This window comes from Sarcophilus harrisii, chromosome 3, assembly GCF_902635505.1.
Source record: "Sarcophilus harrisii chromosome 3, mSarHar1.11, whole genome shotgun sequence".
NCBI classification, from domain to species: Eukaryota; Metazoa; Chordata; class Mammalia; order Dasyuromorphia; family Dasyuridae; genus Sarcophilus; species Sarcophilus harrisii.
In genome coordinates, this window is record NC_045428.1 from 7,126,626 (window position 1) to 7,147,664 (window position 21,039).

Here is a 21,039-nt window from a genome sequence, read left to right on the forward strand (position 1 = left end):
GCAACGGCAAGAGTTGCACAACATGGGATGTAATCTGCAGCAAATTTGGGAACACAATCTTACATTGATGAGACCAGAGATTCATGTGAAAGTTATTGAGCAATGTCTCCATTTGTTTGGTGCTGGGACATAAGGGAGACAGAAAGATAATTAAGACAGTGACTCTTCCATCAGAGAGATTGCTGAGTAAAAAAGCAGGAAGGAGAAGTTTTATGACAAGGCAGCAGGCGGTGAGTACTATTGAGAATATGTAGTTGTACGTCTCAGAGTCCTACTGACACAACACAGATAAGGAGAATGCTCTCACTGACAGACTTTCTGTCAAACCAGCCGGGCAAACTTGATCCCAGAAAAGAGTGGGAAAAAATAAGTCTTTTCTTCTTTTGTTAGAATAGGGAGCTCTATAGAATGATTTCGTAAAGGTCTAGAGAGAGACTTACATGAACTGATGCTAAGTGAAGTGAATAGAACCAAGAAAACATTGCACACAGCAACAACATTATATGATGATCAAGGAGAAGATGATTCAGGCCAGGTCCACTGGTCTTGTGATGGAGAGAGCCATCTGCACCCAGAGAGAGGATTGTGGGAACAGAGTGTAGATCGCCACATAATATTTTCACTTTTTTGTTGTTATTTGCTTGCTTTTTGTTTTCTTTCTCACTTTTCCCTTTTTGATTTGATTTTTCTTGTGCAGCATAATATTTGTGGAAATATGTATAGAAGAATTGCACACGGTTAACACATATTGAATTACTTGCTGTCTAGGGGAGGAGTGGGGGGAAGGAAGGGAGAGAAAGAAATTTTGAAAACAAGATTTTGCAAGGATAAATGTTGAGAACTATCTATGCGTGTTTTGAAAATAAAAGGCTTTATAAAAAAAAAAAAGAATGGGGGCTATAGATATTCACAATTCCATATATTTCTGGACCCAGTTGTTGAGCTGATTAGTCTTACTAAAATGCCATTTCCCCTTTCATTTTTATTAATTAAAAAAACCATTCTCTTATTTGATTCAATAATAGAAGTGATTACTTTCCAACTATGGAAAGAGAAAGGATATGTTTGGAAATAGAATGGTATGAAATGTATAATTTTTAAGTGAAATAATGAGATTTTTCCATTGTCTGATGGTGATAGTGTTGTAACAAATGTCATTTAAGGGGTCTCTGTCGTACCCTGATTTCTGCAATGCTTTAGATGCTTTGGAGGTGGCCAGATATGGTTGGAACAGAGCTGAATTGCTTCTGGGAATTGAAAGTCATCAAAATAGGGTCTTCAATGGCTCTGAATTTTCAGTGACACTCAAGTATTATTTCAGGGAGTAGGCAGATGGGATAGATACTCTTTGAAGGATCTATGACTGAAAAATATCAAATGCTTTTAACTGATGTTGCTAAACCAGGAATCAAGCTGATGTCCTGCCCAGTAGCATTCTCCAGATTTTGGGCGTAAGCCCCTTCTTGTCCTTGAAGAACACATAGAGTGAATGAGGCTTACCCTTCTGCTGAGTTTTAGCATACGTGACTCTACCCTCCAAGTCTGGCAGGAGCCAGCCAATGTTCTCACTGTCACTGTCTTAAAGCCAAGTCTTCTATCCTTCAGGGTTGGTCAAATGACTAAAGCAAAAGAAGATCCAGAGTTTTCTCTTGGTATCCTCATAATATTGAAGGAAAAAAAAAAACAAACAAAGTATTCAATACATTAAGCAATCCCCCCCATGGCAAAATTTGGAGAGAACATGTGCAAGAGTTCCACAATAGAAAATGTAATCTGTCACCCATTTGGGAGCTGGATATTAATTTGAAAGTCATTGAGCAATGTCTACATGTGCTTGGTGCTAGGACATAAGGGAGACAGAAAGATAACTCATTTTCTTGTGCTTCAGGAAAATATATTCCTTCTCCCTCAATAGCACATCACAAAATGACAGGAAATCTCCGAGAACGGTCCTAAAGCTATTGATGGAGAAAGGTTAGTGGCAATGGAAGTGCACGGCTCAATTGCTTTCTACCTAAGAGTTAATCTAATTTGTCTCCAGACTTTCTGCCCCACAATGAAGTTCCTTGGCAGATCTGAAGAATGTTTCCACTGCAGGTCCCAACCAACCCTGCCCGCCCCCACCCCCTCTCACCCTCAGTGAATTGGGAAGGAGCCAGCAGCTTCCCGTTCTCCAGAGCACTACCATTAACTAGTAGAAAGTTAAGTTGGTACTTGTTTGTTTGTTTTTGAAACCTTAAAATAATACATGCCTCTGGAACCACCCCTCTGCTCTATAAACAACAAGTAAAATGTGTTTCTGCAAGTCCATCCAGAGTGAGCAGACCAAGAAGCTCTAGCTGAGGGTTAAGGGAGCAACAGTGGGACCTGAACCCTCTAATGAGGTACTCGTCGTGTCACGATTTCAGAGGATTCAGTTCAGTGTCTGGCACAGCAATCAGAACTATCTGGGAGATAAATGGAGAGAGGGTGGAGGGAAGGAGGAGACCAAGCATACACAGCAACCACCCTTGCACTTTTATTTTTAATTTTTCAAAAGCCGGGGCTGGGTATTTGCAATAAAAACCCAGAGCTGAAGATCTAGGAGTGTGGATATTAATAGTTCTGCTCTTTCTGACCCATGAAAGCTCGAGTTAATCCTTGCATCTGAGGTGCCAGTGTCTGTGTTGGTTGAGAGACTGGTTGCTAAGCTTTGGGAGGAAAAAAAAAGCCTGCTGGGTGCTTTTCCAAGCTGACTTCAAGGGCTGGTTGAGTTCAAGGGGAAGTTTCATGCAGACAACCACGAATATTCATTTAACTAGGGGCAACTGAAGCCAGATCGGAGTGCTGGGAGTACCTGCCTGTGATCTCCCATCATGCCCCCATCACAAGTCCCTACAGTTTGGAACTTCTGAGACAGTTCTATCGACCTTAGTTCTTATTCACCCCTACCTTTCTCTAGAGACTCGAATCCCAGATTCTATCCCTAACATGACTACTGATTTGAAAGATAACCTTTAGTATTCCTCAATCTTTCTATTTGTCAAAAGAATATAGGATGACTTGCCCTCCATACATTAAAGAGAAGAATAAAAGGCAAATCTTATATAAAAGCTTTTGAGTTTCAAAAGGACAACACTAGTTGACATTTTATAGTACTTACAAAGTTCACTCAGTTAATCCTCAAAACAACTCTTTGGCCCAGGTAAGCACTATTCTTATGCCCATCCTACAAAGGGGGAAACTGAGTCACAGAGAGTTGCTTAGAGGCACAGAGCTAATAAAGTCTACATCTGCCCTAAAGATGTCTACTCTCCTGCATTTTATCCAAAAATAGGGTTACTGTGATTTCCACAACAAATTATATAATTCCCCATACTCCTAAGTAAAAATGGATTTTTCTGATATGGTAGCTAGGGGTAGGAGGAAGAGGAAGAGGCCCTAGCACTTTCCTCCATGCACATTGCTCCAAAACAAATGGCCACAGTGGATTTGAGAATTAGCCACTAAACCACAATCTATCATTTTTGCCTATACCTAAAGAGAGCCAGATGGATGTGTTGACTTCATTTTGGTTTTATATTTATCCCCTAACATAATCTTATAATCACAAATATGAACAAGGTCTCGATAGCTTGAATCTGCTTCTCATTTTGGACATATTTCAGGACATAGTTTTTATGGTTTATATCTTGCTGTGTTGGAGAGAGAACTGGCTTCAAACTCCAGAAGAAAGGTTCAAATCCTGACTCTAGCATATATTAGCAATGGGATGCTGAACAAATAACTGAACTTGCCAGCACTTTGTCAGCTACCAGATATAAAGACAATGATGACCTTGGGTGGTGACTTCATTATCTGAGATTTCCTTCCAATCATTAAATCATAGGCTTGGCTCAATCCCTCCTCGAGGAGATTTCCCACTGGGCAGGTCACTTTAAATATCAAAGACAGGAGTTCAGAGCCCTTCCTTTTTTTCATATCTCTTTGACCCTTAAATTATTTAGGAAACCCCAGTCTAAATATCAACTGACAAAGTTATGGCTGGATTCAGAGATCACAATAGATGACCACACTCAAAGTTGATATAGTATTTGGTCATATGTATTTGAAAGCACATCCCCCACATTCCCACATTTTCCTGGATCCACCCAAAGATGATGCTGTATAAATGACTAGCACTACAGAAGGGTGGAGAAGGGAACAGAATACACAGCTGGATTCTCATGCTTTTTATCACCACACATCTTAGAGAAGGAGTAATAAAAAAAAGTAGGCCCAGGATAGGAGCCATTAAAGCTACTCTAAGGCTACACCAGAGACTCAAAGCCTTGAGAACTTGACCCAAGAAGGGAAAAGTCGCTCTTTGCTAAAGAAAACCTTGGCTTATCAAGTTCACCTTCTGCACTTGGGTGGCCAACTTTTAGCTTCAGCAATTCTTGGCCTGTGTTCCTGGGGACAGAGGAACAATATGAAGGAGTTTTGGAAATTTAAGGATTTCTATACATGGTCACCTCTCTCTAGGAAACATTAATAATGTTGATTCAGGTATAGCATCTGCTCTGACCACCCTAATTCCAAACTTACACTCAGTAACTAGGTACTATAGGTGGTAGTTATTATCCCCATTTTAAAGCATCATATTCTCAAGCAACATCCCTAAAACTATAATTGATGAGCCTCTACCAACTGACTTTCCTTTAACAGCCATTAATTACAATGAACTCATATGCAGCCATAATAAAAACAGTAGCTTTAAAAAAAAATTCCCTCTTATGTTTGGGGTACCCTCTCCCCACAAACTCATAGAGCATTCCTGAAAAAATATGGGACAGTAGCATCAATACAAACATGGAAGGTCCACATGTATCCAAGTCAACTAACACCTGGGATACTACGGGGCCCTAATGTCCTCCTTCTTGTTGCCTGGACAATTCTTGGCTAAATTCTCAATGTTTATCTCAACACCAAGTTTGTCTGTTTACTTCCTAATGAGTATTTCTCAACAGTGTTTTAAATCGGCAAATTAACAGGCTATCACATTACCAGATGGGAAGATTACCTATTTGTAGGATCTCTTTTTCATATTGTTCTGGATTATGTGGAGGGGAAGGTTAAGAATGAAGAGTAATTCCTTCTCAGAGACTGGGTTTTGCTTGACTACTTCCCTCTGCCTACACTGGAATACTGAGCTGGAACACTCAACTTTTTAAAGGTTATTGGGAGTATAGTTTATCTTTTCCGGGCCAATAATCAGACTCTGCTTCTAATAAAATCACCATTTCACATTTTCACATTTTCTTCACATTTTCAAAGGGATGGCAGGGTTCAGCTATGTCATATGTCCCTCCAATCCCATCCAGTAGGCTTTTTTTTTTTAACATCTTAAAGGGACAGAGGAAATTGATGCACTTTTACACTTGCTTTAATACCTCATTATTGGCTTTCTGAATTTGCATACTGGGTTTCCTTGATTGGAAGTTGATTAAAGACCAGCTCTCCATCACAAGAAAAAATATACGGATTTTTACCATTTTTTTCTGTTGGGGTGTGTGTGTGTGTGTGTGTATGTGTGTGTGTAGGCATTTGGGGTAAAGTGACTTGCCCAAGGTTGCAGAGCTAATTAGTGTTAGGTATCTAAGGCTGGATTTGAACTTAGATCTTCCTGACTCCAGAGCTAGTGGTCGATCCACTGTTCCATCTAGCTGTTCCTCCCTTACTCAACCCAGCATCTGAAGTCAAGAAAACTGATGGCCCTAGTAGGATTTCTGCCTGCCTGCCTGCCTGCCTGCCTGCCAGAAATTATCACCTCCCAATTCTAGGTCTCCAATCTCGATCCTATGTAGAAATTGGATGATGCTAGAGACAGTATTCAAAGTGATTAAAATAATTCTAACATAAATGTTTAGAAGGAAGGTTAAATGATGGGTCTGAATATCTTCAATATCTATACATCTATTAAGATATGAAATCAGATGAAGCCTGGTGCAATTCTTTATAATATTCATATTGTGTATCTTCTTTCAGAGAAGACAGTATCCACCAATCTTTATTTGTAGCTTTAGTAGATTGTTTTTGTTCTTTCCATTTAGGGGCTTCATCTAGAATATTGTCTTGTAAATTCGATATAACCATAACACATGTAAAAGGAAAGGACCTTCCCTAATACAATTCCTTATCTTCTAAAAATGGAAACAATAAAGCTAAGAGAGAGGAAGTGATTGTACTAATATCTTTACAAAATGTATAATGTATTATATTTAAATATATTATCTGTCAATTCTTCAAGACTGAAGATTATATTTGGTGTAGGGATTTACTGGACATCTACTACGTAGACTTTTCTGTGACAAAGTAATTCATCCCCTTGATGGCTCCCCAGTCACGAGGCCTTCCAAACTGAATGGGGCTGTTCTTTTAGCTAGAGATGTGTGGTTTAGGAGCAGAAAGGTAATTAAAAGTGGTCCATGATTATAGGGCCTGTCAGAAATTTAGTCCTGTTTACTCCGCCTGTGAGAACCAAAGGTCAATCACATTCCATGATGACAACTATAGAGTAGAGCCTAGGAATATTAGCAACCTCAAAAACTCATATGAATAATGTTGCCCTATAGAGTTTGACTGCTCTATTGAAAAGAAATAGTCCAGGCTTTCAGGATATCACAGGACAACAAGAACGATGGCTTGACAAACAAAGACATGGCATATACCCTGCTGCCCCATTGAGTCACATTTAAAGGAATACTGATTGCAGTGACATTCTGTAATGGTTAGGAAGGACTGACAAAATTCACTGTTAATCTTTTTGCAAATGTGAAGTTTCAAAGAAATGCTAAACAGTATATTTTATGAAATGTCACATTGAAGGCTTCACTAACATTAATAATTCAGATCCATTCATATTCGTTTGATTTCTGAAACATTCCCTTAATGCAGTTTCTGGTAGTTTTCTCATCATGGCATCCTTACAAGTCATTTCATGAAATATTTTTTTCAATCTTATTTTTGTTATAAGATTGGGATGATGGTCCCAGGCTTCATTATGAACAGTGAAATCCAGACATGAATGGAAAATAGTGCCTTGTGGTGTTTAATACCCATCTGCAATGACCTTCTTGGAACTTTTGATTACTGCAGAAATTAACATGGTCTGAAAGAAAGAAGAAAAGATTTAAAGAGGAAGGAAAAAGAAGGAAGGGGGAAAAGGATGGAAAAGGAGAGAAAAGGAAAAAGAACAAGAAATGAAAGAAGAAAAGAAGGGAGAGAGGGAGGGAAGAAGGGAGAAAGGAAAGAAAGAAGGAAGGAAGGAAGAAATGGAGGGAAAGGAGGAGGAGGGAAGGAGGGAGGGAAGAAAGGAAGGAAGGAAGGAAGAAAGGAAGGAAGGAAGGAAGGAAGGAAGGAAAAATGGAAGGAAGGAAGAACATTTATTAAGGTCCTATGTCCCAAATAATGTGTTAACCTGCTCTGACATCTAGGTGACATCTTCACTATACAAAAATGAAAACAAATAAGCCAAAATAAAAATAAAATAAAAACCAATAGCTCTGCCACAGGCCCAAAGATAATATGGCTGTGGGAAAATGATTTTTTGCCCCTTGTGAACTCTCAACAGACTTTAGACTTGACTAACACTAGAAACTTTCTCCTAGCCATTAAAGCACTTATAACATGATGCTTTGCATCTCTATTTATGTAAACTGGAAGGCGTGGATAGCATATTAACTCTTCTAGACTGCAGTCTTCTAGAGGACAGGGAAGCTTTCTTAAACTTAAACTTCTTAACCCTTAAACTAATGACTTTTTTACTGTGTATCAGATAGTGTTGCCCACACTAATAACATGCCTGATACTGGTACACAAACCACACCAGACCTGAAACAAAACAGCTATTTCATTGAATAACAGACATGCTGGCAAATCTAGGGATAGTCAAGTCAAGTCAGCAAGTATCTGTTAAGTGCTTACTATATACTGATCATCATACCCTCTGGGAATACAAAGAAAGGCAAATATGATACCTGTCCTCAAGGAGTTTAGAACTTATGAATAAGGCACCGTGTAAACAACTATGTGAAAATCCGTTATATATAGGCTAAATTGGAGGTAATCTCAGAAGGGAGCCATAGTCCATTTAGTGAGCCCTACAACTGCTGATCGCATGACTTCTTGAATTTCTGGGAGGTCATTCCAGACTCCATCCTCATCGGTTCCTTCCACTCAATCCAAATCAAGTCTCATGCTTTACGATTCATTCCAGAGCTTTCCCACTATAATCGTTGTATCTCCTTTATGATTCTGCCCTTTTCCCATCTCTTGGGACATGTCCCATCTTTGGGAAATAAATATACACCAAAGCATTTTTGTAACTGCTGTCACAAAATGCCCTGACTGTCCTCGAATGCAGGTCACTCAGGGACTATTAGCTCTCTAGACAAGGTTTTGCACTGGGAATTTATAGGGAAAGCAATCCATTTAATTAAGCATTTCTCTCCAACACCCACCCAGGACAAATGGATTCTGGCAACAGAAGTGGTTTTGCAGTCACTAGAGTCCTGCCTGCCACAGGTCATTAATATCATGATGGATTGGAGGCACTGTTCAGCCTGAGTGTTCTCACCCAAGGAGAACAAGAAGACGTCATTGGAATCAGGGCTTAAAGAAATCAAAGGGAGAACTAGCAAAGAAGGGGATCATTCTGAGACTCAGTCCTGGTGGGGAAAACTTTTCCAACTGAACAGGGTTTTATAATGAGCTACAGGGACTGATTTATTTTTTTTTGGGGGGGGGGAGTGATTTTTAAAATAGCTCTTCTCCTCCAAAGAATCTGACCTTTGGAATTTATCTGAAATTATTATCTGGGCAAGATAAGAATTTTCCCAGCCAAAAATAATGCCCTCTGATACTTGTATCACATTTTCACTTAAATAATGGCTCATGTTTCAGAAGAACTTTAATAAAATAAAATGAATTCACCCAGTCACTTTAACTTTTCAAGGAGCTTTCCTCACAATAGTCCTGGCAAGTCATCATCCCATTTTTCCGATGAAAAATTTTATGCTTAAAGAAGTGAAGTCAGAGAAGCAGAACAATCTGAAAATAGTAAAGCAAACAAGCAAGCTATATCCCCTTCCTCATATACTGATGAGACATGCCCCATTGGGGGATTTATCAACCAGAGGAGTGGACTTATCCAAGCTGTGATCAGATTATGAAGCACTTCCAGAAAAGGCTATTTCTAAATGAAAATTCTGCATGACTCCATAGTAGCAATGCAGAGGAAAGACCTTGTACCTAGAAGGCTTTCTTTCTTGTAATATCTGAAATTCTGTCTTCAGTTGAGCATTTCTCTCCCCCCTCCCTCTCTCCTGACACACTCACTCACTCTCTCTCTCTCTCTCTCTCTCTCTCTCTCTCTCTCTCGTCTCTCATACTGTCCTAGTGTTGGATGCTTAAGGTCCTGTGAAAATGGAACCCCTGAAGGTAGAACAGTGATAACAGTGATTCATGACATTATACCTATCCATGAAGAGCATTTGGAAATCTGGGTACTGCAATTGATTGCTCAGGCTACAAAGACTAGCCATAGATCAAACTAATGTGGACTTTATTTGAGAGCATGACTCTGAAGCCCATTTGAATGAATTGTTAATTGACATGACTTAGTAGATGATATAATAAATTAAGGTGCCCCCTCAACAAAGTTTTGGTGGACAAAATTCCTGTTGGTAAGATTTCAGAAATCCACCTATATTGATCATCAGGCAACAAACAGCACACTCTACCATTAGGTCTGTAGTTATGAGGCTCAATTTTTATGACGCTTTATGAATCCGTAGTATTCTCCAGAACATTTACAACAAAGGGGTTGTCTTTGGCAACTTTTCCCATTCTTCTCCCAATTCTGTAGACACAATGAGGCAATGGAGTGGGACTGAGTTAAGGGGGCTATGAATAATGATAATAAGGATGTTGTTGTTGATGATGATGGTGAGATTTGTGAATACTAGTTGGGTGACAGAAATACAGCCCCTGGTACCACTCAATGAAAATGAAACTCAATTGCTCTATCTAGATCAGAATTAGAGAAAGAACAGGCAATTTATACCAAATTTCCACAGCCAATATTGTTAATGAGAATACAATATCCCACCCTGATGTCTGTTGTGGGGCAGGAATCTGGAAACTATCTTTAGTAATGACTTTTAAGATGAATGGAAAGCTGAACCACTACTAAAAGTAATTTTTAGAATGGGAGAGGAAGAGAAGGTGAAAGAGAAGTGGGAGGTGAGACATATACAGATAAATATAGAGAGAAAAAGACAGAAACACAGAGAGACAGAAATGGAATCAAAGACAATGACAGAAAGAGAAACAGAGGAAGAGATGGACTTAGAGACTATATAATTGACCTCCTGCCTTTCATGGAAAAAGAAACTAGAGTCAAGAGGAGAAAAGTAACCTTCCAAAGTTCAACACAAGAAGTAAATAGCAGGATAGGGATCAAAATCCAGGTTCTCTGAATATGAAGTCAATTTACTTCCCAGAGAATCTCACTGCTTTAATAAGAGAAATTTATAATTCAGTTCAATTATACATGGTGATAAACAATTGCTCATATAATGAAAATAGAATCTTTAACACGTCACCTGAAGATATGAGACATGTTTATTTTTGAAGGAAATATAGCTCTGGATTACCTTACCTAAGTTCAATTAGGCTCATCTCAATGAGAGGCTGTGTGAATTCAATGATTCCTAATGAAGTAAGCACAGAAAGAACACACACACACACACACACACACACACACACACACACACACACACATCAGTAAGGACAAGAGGGAATGCTGAGGTCAAAGGGAAAGAAAGACAAAAAGAGGCAGGTTCTCCTGGTTGATCCTTTGCCCCCATAGGACAAAGAGTTGTTTGAGTTCTATTAGTCACTAGGAACAAAACACCAAGGGCATTGTCTATTCACTCATCCCCACTTAAAAACTTCTGTTCATTGTTATCAGTCATAAAAAGATGGGGAGTGAGAATGCTCTTCCCATTTAATTTATATGCTACAGCTGTCGCTTCTTTTGTTGCCCCTTAGTCCCAGATTTGATACCCAGTGATTCACCTTTCACTCATGACCAAATCGCCCTATGAACCCAATAGTCCTTATTTTATTATTCCATATTCTCTAAAGAAGTCATTGGTTATTTATTTAATTATTTGTCTTTTTTTTTTTTTAGTTTTACCCTCAATATTTTAAAACATGTATATGAAAAACAGCTGAGGGAGTGCAGTGCCCTTCAGCCTGCCCTAGACATTCATCACTTCTCAGAACAGTCCTCCTCCACAGCCTGAATCCTTGAAAATGATATTTTATATGGATAAATAAAGTTAGGAACACCAATAAAGCCAAATAGGACAGTCGCTGCCCTCAAAAGTTGACTTTCTAATGGAAAAGCCATTGCATACAGAGGTGCAGGAAAGCAGAAAGAAAAGGGGGCAGGAAGGACTGTGTCACAAGGGACAAGAAAGTGAAACCCAGAGAGAGTTGAGGCAAGAATCACATGAAGCTTGCCTGGGGCCCTTCCTGAAATAGTGGTCCCAGAGAGTGAGTCACCAATAAGGAGAGGAGGGCTCAAGAGTGGCAGTTTCAATGCTTCAGGCTAGGAGAAGAAGAGGGCATATTGCTCCTTGTCATTTCTACCTTTTATTACATAAAAGTTTTTGCTTTTGACATTCATATAAGCTTCCAGTTCCCCTAATCAACCCCCTTTTTGCTCCCTTTTAGATGTCTTCTCCCATCTAAAGCTCTTTAAAAATAGGAACTTTTTTCCTCTTTTTTTTTTTTTTTTTTTTTTTTTTTTTTTTTTTGCACTGTATTCTGAGTATTTAATCCACTCCTCCTCAGGTAGGAAGCACTTAATCATCACTTGTTGCCTTGCCTTGTTTTGCTTCAGCACCACCACCACTGCCATCCCAACACCAGTCTGTGTAAATGGGTAATATTTCAAATGGACAGTAACTTATAATAAAAACACTGTTCTCCAACATGGCAAAGTACTGCCGTTGCTGTTGTTGAGTTGTTTCAGTTATATGTGACTCTCTGGGACTCCATTGGGGTCTTCTCGGCAAAGACGTTGGAGTAGTTAAACATTGTCTTCTTTAGTTCATTTTACAGATGGGGAACAAAGGCAAAGGGGCAAAGTCACTTACTCAGGGTGACAAGGATGCACCTGAGGTCCCATTGGAACTGAGCCTGACTTAGTCTTCCTGACTCCACACCTGGCACTTTGTGCACTAGGGTGCCCTCCAGCTGCCTATAGAATGCCTCAGACCAAGCTTCCTAATTTTTTCCCCATGTACCAGCCCTTTTTCTTTAAGAAATTTTTGTGTGACCTCAGGTATATAGGTATACAAATCAAACTTTACTGATGATCAATCACAATTTCACTATCTCCATGTTCAGTTACATGACCCCATATAGTGCAATCATTTGCAGTTTAAGGAGCTTTGCCTTAGAGGTGATCAGTTCTCCCTCACTAGAGGAGACCCTCAAGCAGAGGCTGGATGCCCATTTGGGGAGGCTGAGGTCATTTCCAACCCAAGAATGGCATGACTCTGATTCATTTAGAGATAAAAGAAATTGAAAGATCATTCTCCTATTTATGCCATAGATGATTATTATAACATTTTTTAAATCTATTAAATCTATTAAAAATAGATAAGAAAATTCTCAGAAAAAGTAGGTGACCTCTCAAGATCTAGAAGATCTCATTATCAACTTTTCTCTCCATTAAAGTGAAAAAACTTCCTTAGAAAGGATGAGGAGAAAAATCAGAAAATAGAATTTATTGGAAATAAATGTCATTGAATTACTTTGAGGTCTTAGTGTATATCCCAAATGTCTTGGTGTAAGATCACTGACTCTAATAGGCCGTAATCTTGTTGTTAACCCAACTCTACCTGAGCCCTCTTTTTACAATCCACATTCATCCAGGTAGGTATTCCTTTTATACATTCATCCTTCTATACAAGGCCTATCTCATTAGCAGAGGGTGAACATCACAGCTTCCCTCATCTCATAAGCAGTCCCTAAATTTCCCATAATGATTGGAAGAGACCTTAGAAAGCACTAGATCCATCCCAATCATTTTAAGGACACTTTCAAGATTTCTCTTAGGAAGTTTAGAATTTATTGTGTGACAAGGGAGACACTGGCACAGGATTGCCCAGCATGCTGTGCCCTCATCAGAGAAGATACTCTGCTCTATAAGCAAAATAGAATTAAATTAGTTCAGAAGAAATATGAGGATGAATCCATCCTGGTGTAGGCCCTAATCACATCATACCTGGACCATTATAATAGTTTCTGGTGGTTTTTCTTCCCATCCAATCCATCCTCCATTCAGGCCTTTAGGTGTTCTTCTCAATCAGAAGTCTGATCAAGCACATCCCTTTGGTGCCCCCACAACACATACACTAAACTTCAGTGGTTTCCTATCGCTTCCAGATCAAATACAAAATAATTTGACATTCAAAACCCTTCTTACTTTAGCCTATTCTTATTTATCTAGTCTTCTTATAACTTATTCCCTAACAGCTATTCTTCAATTGAGTGACATTTGTCTCCTGGATGTTCCCATGGATCAGACATTCTCTGGTCTGGACATTTCATTGATTATTTTTTTCCCCTAAGGCAATTGGGGTTAAGTGACTTGCTCAGGGTCACGCAGCTAGGAAGTGTAAAGTTTCTGAGGCCAGATTTGAATTCAGGTACTCTAGATTTCAGGACTGGTGCTCTATCTACTATACCACCTAGCTGCCCACCTGATTATTCTTTATGCTTGGAATGACAACTAGAACCTGATCTCTTACTGGAAGTCTTCTCCAACTTCTTTATTTCTAGTGCCTCTGTTTATTATTATCTATTAATTATTTTCTTTTGATCATGTACATGGTTTGGTTTGTATATGTTTGTTTCAATCTGATGTTCACTATTAAATTGTAAGCTCTTTATAATCTTTATAATAAGAATGTTTTTGCCTCTTTTTATATCTTTAGTATCTAGCATAGTGTCCGGTACATAGTAGGCAATCAAATGTGTATTAATTTATTACTAGCACAGTACATGGATCACAGCACTATAATGGATAATCAATCCATTTTAATATGGATAATATTAGCTTATTATTAATAAGAATATTATCTTATTAATAATGGATAATAAAAGCTTATTACCTTTTTTCCCTTATTAAAACTTTCACAGATAGGTAGTAGAATAGTTTAGATATTTGTTATTATATTCATGCTTTTTCTCCCCAACCATATATGTATATGAGTGCTGACACCCACCTTTCTACCCCTCTCTCTTTTAGTTTACTTACTCTTTAGTTTACAGCTCTTTTTTTTTAATGGGCATCAATACATGTGTCTTCAGTGTTCCACCACAATGACCGACTCCAAAGGCCCTATTTATACCATTTTTTAACTTAGGGGATTGTGCAATGATTCAATCATTTTTGCTTTCTTCATCTTTCTGGAAGAAGGAGAAATGAATCTCACCAAGGTATGGCCTAACTTTTTTCCACTTTCTTTTTTTCCTTATATTCCAAACTGAAGATTTAAGCAAGCATACATGGTCACAAGGGTTTGCTCTGTTTTTTTAAGCTCAGGAGTGATATAATAGTCCCAAGGTCTGCAAAGTCTCGTTCTCTTTTATTTTATAGAATTTATACCAGAATAAAAGTTATTAATAAGATTGCAATAGTTCAGAGCCTCCAGATAGGAAAATTGGTAATAGCGAGAAGATAGGTTTTCTACTCTAATTTAAGCACAGTAATTAACACTTGATTTAATTTTTCAAAATCCATTCATTCTTCTAAACTTCTTGAGATTGAATTATTTCATTTCCCAAGCATTTCTTCCTGTTGTTTATCCTTCACAATCGACATGATGCTGTGGGTAAAACAGCTTTCTTACTATCTGTATCGTCTTTACATGAGTTTCTAAATTCAATTCATTAAACAGATATTTAACATGTTATTAGTAGATTCAAAACAATGTGCTTTATTAGGCAGATCTAAAACAGGAATGGAATAATCTTTGTTCTCAAATAACTTACTTTCTACTGGGTGGGGAGAGAACAAAATGCAGAGAAACAGAATGGAAATCAAAATCTGAAGCAGAATTACCATAAAGGGTTGACCCATTCTACAGCACTCTGGCCTTCTCAGATCCTCACTTTCTCCATTTGTAAAGTAGGGATAATAATGTTTACATCATACCATACAAGGTTGTTACGGGTAAATTCTTTGTGAATCATTAAGCATTCTGTCTAAATGTAAGCTGCAAAAACTAAAATGAAGTTAATGGAAAAAAAGCATAATTCAAAGACCCATGTTACATAATAATGTACCATAATCATAAAAGTCTTTTAGTATGCAATACTAAGCTGCTGGCTCCAGCTGGTAAAATCATCCTTAATGCTTTGAACACTTCATTTGAAAATATTACTTATTTCAGGTAAAATTCTTCTTCTTGTAAGTAATTCACAGAGAAAAATCTTTTTTTGATGAAATCCACAGGTACTTGACATATTGACATATTCAATAAGGTTCATCCCACCATATCTGGATTATAGTAATCACAGCTTTGGAATTAGAGGGATTAGAATTAGTGTCCCATTATCATTTTCTCATTTGTCTCATCCTTGCATTGTCTTCTTGTTTTGCCATAAAGTTGAGTTGACCAAAGCATGAGAGAGCCAAAGACACCATCCAAGTAACTGATGAACAACTGAATTAGGTTTGGAAAAGATTTAAATTCTAGATCGCAGATTCTAATGCTCTGTAGTAAGGTCAGTGCTTAGACATTATACAGCAAAATTTCCCTACCGATCAGTGATCTGGGCCCAATGAGGGGAAATGACTTGTCTGCAATCACAAATCAGACTTTCAGAGTTAAGGATAAAAGTAATTAAGAGTTTTGAAACTTGATCAAGTCCTTTCCTCTCTCTATGCTTTGGTTTGTTCAACTGGTAAGTGAGGTGGCAGGAGTAGTTAGTTTCTAGGGGATACTCTAGGTTTAGAACTCTGAATAAGAGAATCTGGTAGGTTCCAGATTGCTCTAACCTCAGAGTAATCAATGGATGTCAGTTCACTGTGAGGTCTCTGTAGATATATAAATTTCTTTTTGGTTTTTTGTAAAGCCAGATATTTGAAAGAAAAAAAGGCCAAATATCATGATAGTCCTTTCTTTACACAAGTGTCCCTTCTAAGTCATTTATTTCTGTGACTTGCCACATGCCGAGTCATGGTCATCTTATGACCCAAGCTCCTGGGATATACGATTGATCCCAGAACTACAGAGAAGGAGGCCATAGTCTAACTCCTACAAGAACCATTTCAAAGAGGAAAGTGTTTTGTTCATTTTTTTTTTAATTTCTTGAATTAGTCTGCCTCACTGATGATTGAGAATTATTCATCTCATCACCACTTCTACCCATGACCCATTTCTCAAAAGTACTGAAGAGCAAAAATACTTGGATTCATCATAAATCCCTCTTCCTCAAAAGAAAACCTATTAAAATAACTAACTTATGTTAAATTTAATGGCAACAAGATGGCACCCGAGGTTCATATGATTCATTCCTCTACTGCTTTAGAGAGTTTAGAATTGAAAAAAGAGTTTCAGGGAATATCATGAAAATTGTTGAGGCCCCATTTTGAAAATTTCTGACATTTGGAGAGAGGATTGATTCTCTCTCTTCCTCAATTTTTATTATATTTTTCTCTAATCCTTGATTTCTGGTTGAGGAAAAATTCAAATGACCAGGAATGTTATAATAAAGAAGAAATAAAAAATATTGCTATGTCTAGTGATAGACATTAAGGAGAAGCTGGAAGAAAAAACAAACACCTTTTCTTGGGATGTCCCTCAGTCACCCTTGGGTGACATTCATTCACCCAAGTCTTTGGCCTAGAGTTGTCTGTAGAACTGATCACCTTCATCCATACCTCAAGCCATACCTCAGTCCTTCCCTGTCTTTCTCTTTCATGATTGCCCTGCATTACTGAATCTTTCTGGCTTAGCTCTTGATGCCTCCCTGTCCCCCACAACTCCATACCCATTTTTCCTCAGACCTTTGGAATTTCTTGTCAATTATGAATCTGATCTGATCTAGATCTAACCAAAGATTTGTGGGGTTTTTTTTTAACTAAATAAAGATAATTGATTTTCAATAGAGTGTTGTTAACTGAGCCTAAGATAACTTACCCTGACATTGGCCTTGAAGTCAAGGAAGCCAACATTCAAATTCTATCTTAGACACTGTTACTGTTTGACCATGGGTGGACAAATCATTTAATACCTTTGGTTCTCAATTTTCTCACCTATAAAATCAACTTAATAATAGAACCCTTCAAGGTTAAAGGTTAAACAAGATAATGTCTACAAAACTTTAAACCATCAGGACATCATTATTATAATAATAACTATTAGTAACAATATTAATATTCATTGTTGTTGCTCTTTCTCAATCAATGCTGATATTTATTTCAGATTCCTTGACATACAATCCTAGCCAATGCAATCAGCATTAGTTCAAAATCTACTATGCTCCATGATCCATTTGGGGAATCTAGGTGTGCAAAGAAAAAAAAATGTACATGTCCCTATACAAAGAATTTCTAGGAAGGGCTTGTAAACAGAGAATTTACATGATAATTGACAATTTGAGGAGATAAAGGAAGAGAGGGAGGGAGATGGGGAAGAAAGGAGAAGGGGAAAATGGAAGAGTAAAAAGGTGAGGGAGAAAGAAGGGGGGAGGACTGTTGGGCAATGAGATCAGAAAAGCAGGCTTGGAGGAGTTCAACCTTAGGCATTTAGGTAATTTACACAGGAAGTCAAAACCAAGGGCAGTACTATGCTTACCAGAACTCTAAGACTTTTACTATTCATTTACTCATTGTGAAACATGGTTGTGTTGCAAGTGTTTGTTAGATAGTCAAGCCTGTGCATCAGAGGCTTGGGTAATACTTCCTTTAAAAAGCTGATGTAGTTTCTCATTTACACGCTCCAGTGAACTTCTGACCTCTCACTACATCTTTAATTGTGTCTAATATTTGCCAGAAATGGCCTCTTTTTCTTTCCCTTTCAACACTTTAACATAACCTAATCATGAAAACCCCCAAGTACACAAGGATGATCCAGGCAGCTACTCACTCTGTTAAGAGCCAGAAACCTCGAATGACTTCATCCATCGTCCCTGCGACATGGGCCTTTAAATCTTCTATGGCTGTCTCCATAGCCCCTGGCTGAAAGAAGAAAGATTCAGACATTGTGGACACAGTACAATGGATCACTACATTAGTAGGCTCTTCTCAAGCAGTGCACAAATAGCATCATATCTTCCCTCATAGAAATTGATAGTGTGTTCAAATCTAAAGAGATTCTTGGACTTTGAAGCTAAATTGGGGTGTTGTTAACTTCAAAGAAGAAAATGGGCATATAGCAGTTTATTGTAAAGCATTTTAAATGGACTGATCATTATAATTATTGCTATGATTTCAATTTTTTCTTAACATCATATTTTATCAAATTATTATTATTGTTATTATTACTATTCACTTTAAAAGTCATTTTGTGTGATTGAAGTGAACCAAATTTCCCCTATGATAAGCCAGTAGTTTTTCACTATTATGATGAATGCATTCTGTTAAAATAACTGGTGATGACAGAGGTCTTCCTATTTTTTTCACATTCGCCTCTCAGTCTCATGTTTTGTAAAATCCCATCACATCTACTCCAACAGTGGGAGACTGTGTGGTACATTGGAGAGCTCCCTGACTCTGGAGTTAAATAATCTGTGTTCAAAATTCCAGCCTAATGATAATCATCTGTGTGACACTGGGCAATTCATTCAGTCTCTCTGAGTGCTTCCTTATCTACAAAAATAAGATTGGACTTAGGACATTTAAGGACTTTTTGAGAGCTAGATTGATAATAGATATAATGCCTTCGCTTTTCTCTCCAAACACAGCCTCCACACTGTTATTGGACAATATCACTTTTTACCAGGACTATTTTAACAGTCTCCTCATTAAAGTCCTTGCTCTAGTTCTTCCCCTCTTCCTCCTCACATGTCTATGAAAAAAAGGTTTCCTAAGAGATCCTAAGATGAGTCTTCCTAAGGTCTCTTTATTCTGATTCCCAAACTTTCAGTGACTTTTCTTGTCCCCATACTGCAATACAGATATAAACACCATAGCTTGACATTAAAGCCTTTCAGCAATCTGTTTCCTATTTTCTGCTTTTGTATCACATTTTCCTTCAAACTCTACAAGTTCCTATTAGGCCAAACATATATTTCTCACCAGGAACTGATTTTATCTCTTCTATCTCCAAGCCTTCATATGTATCATTTCACTTCCTGTCTGAAATGTCCTCCCTTCTCATCACTGAATGTCTGGATGACTCTGTTTCCTCAAGGATTAGCTCTACTGTCCCCTCTTTCACAAAACCTTTATTGATCCACCCTCTCCCACCCTTTAGGAGCAAGTTTTCATTGCTGAAATTCTCTTCTAATTATCTGTGCTGTGTTCATGTTAGTATATAAGATTCTTTGGATTGGAAGAGTTTTTTCTTTGCATCCTTAGAACCCAACACTGTGGATGATATAAGGCATTTGTTTAATGGAATTGATTTATTTTGGCTAATAAGTATCAGGTATCACATGGTGTGAAGAGAGAGTTAAAATGGAATAGGAGAAACAGAGAGAGGTAGTGAGATAAAAAGAAAGGAGACAGAGAACAAAATAGAGATACAGAAAGAGAAAGGAGGAGGAGGAAGAAACAGAAGGAGGGGAGGAAACAGAGGAGGAGAAGAACAACAATAATGAGAAGGAAGCAAAGACAAAGAAGAATAGATATGGTAGGGGAGAGAAGCTATTCTAGACACGAAGAGTAAGTGGGCCATCATATATATACTGATTAATTTGAAATGAGTCCATTTCACACTGCCCCTTTCAGTGGTGTGAGCCAGGGTAAGCTGATTAACTTCCTCACCCCAGATCTCTCCTTAGGACTAATCTAATAAAAACAAAGAACAGTTCATAAAATAAATCCCTGCACACTTGGATGGATGCCCTTCTTTCCTACTCTTAAAGTTGCTAAAATTCAACTATGTGACTGCTGCCTTTCTTTCTGTTCCATCTTCCTCCTCCAGACCACATTTTGATGATTAGCTTGATGATGACTCTAATAAAAGCAAGAGAAAACTTCTTGCCGCAGTCATCAAAGTCAATTTTGGATATTTCCATTGGCAGGGAGCTCACTACCTTTTGACACAACCCATTTCATTCAAAGCCCATTTAAATCATTAGAAAGATTTTTTAAAAACTGGGACATAATTTAGCCTTTTCACAGTCATGATTCTGTCTTCTGTGACCCAGTAGACCAATGAGGATCTCTGCTTAATGTAAGACTTTCTCTCAAAGACTTCAAATCAGTTATCTCTACACATGCTCCAAATCTTGTCTTCTTTAGCTTAGACATCCCCTTCAGTTGATTGCTTCTGGCAAGATCTCTCTCTCTGGACTCTCTCTCTCTGGACTTTTTTTCTTGAGTCCCTCTGACCGTCTGGGTTCCTGACTATTGCCTAAGATTTCTGATGACCTGGTTTGTACTTGGTTGCCAAATCTCTGGCTCATTTTCTGCCAGGGCCCAATAAAATGCTTTTGAAATATAATCTAACTCTGCCCCACCCCAGCCATGTCTGTGTGTGTTCCCTCCTACTATAATCTGTCTTGACCACTCGCTTCTTGGTCATTCCTTAAGTCTGATCCATTATATTTCTTGCTCCTCAGATTTCTTCCCTTTTCCTAGTTCTGGCTCAGACTTTAACTAATCCCCCAGATTCATGCTGTCCACTGTCCTGCCACTGCAGCTGGATTAAATCAATCAACCCCAGACAGGCACACCATGTCCTCATCCAATTCACTATTTGTAGCAAAGTCAGGCCAGTTACAAAATACAAAAGTCACTCCCATCTCCCAAGCTGCATGTCT

At 38.2% G+C, this 21,039-nt stretch overlaps 1 protein-coding gene across 1 annotated transcript in view; it reads right to left on the reverse strand.

Annotated features, from left to right (window-relative positions):
• The window catches only part of TPRG1 (tumor protein p63 regulated 1), a 148,141-nt gene that overhangs the window by 93,923 nt on the left and 33,179 nt on the right, over positions 1-21,039 (reverse strand). Inside the window, exon 3 of the mRNA XM_003766269.2 lies at positions 18,198-18,289. Within this exon, the coding sequence (XP_003766317.1) occupies positions 18,198-18,289 (92 nt within the window). The remainder of the gene's footprint in view (positions 1-18,197; positions 18,290-21,039) is intronic.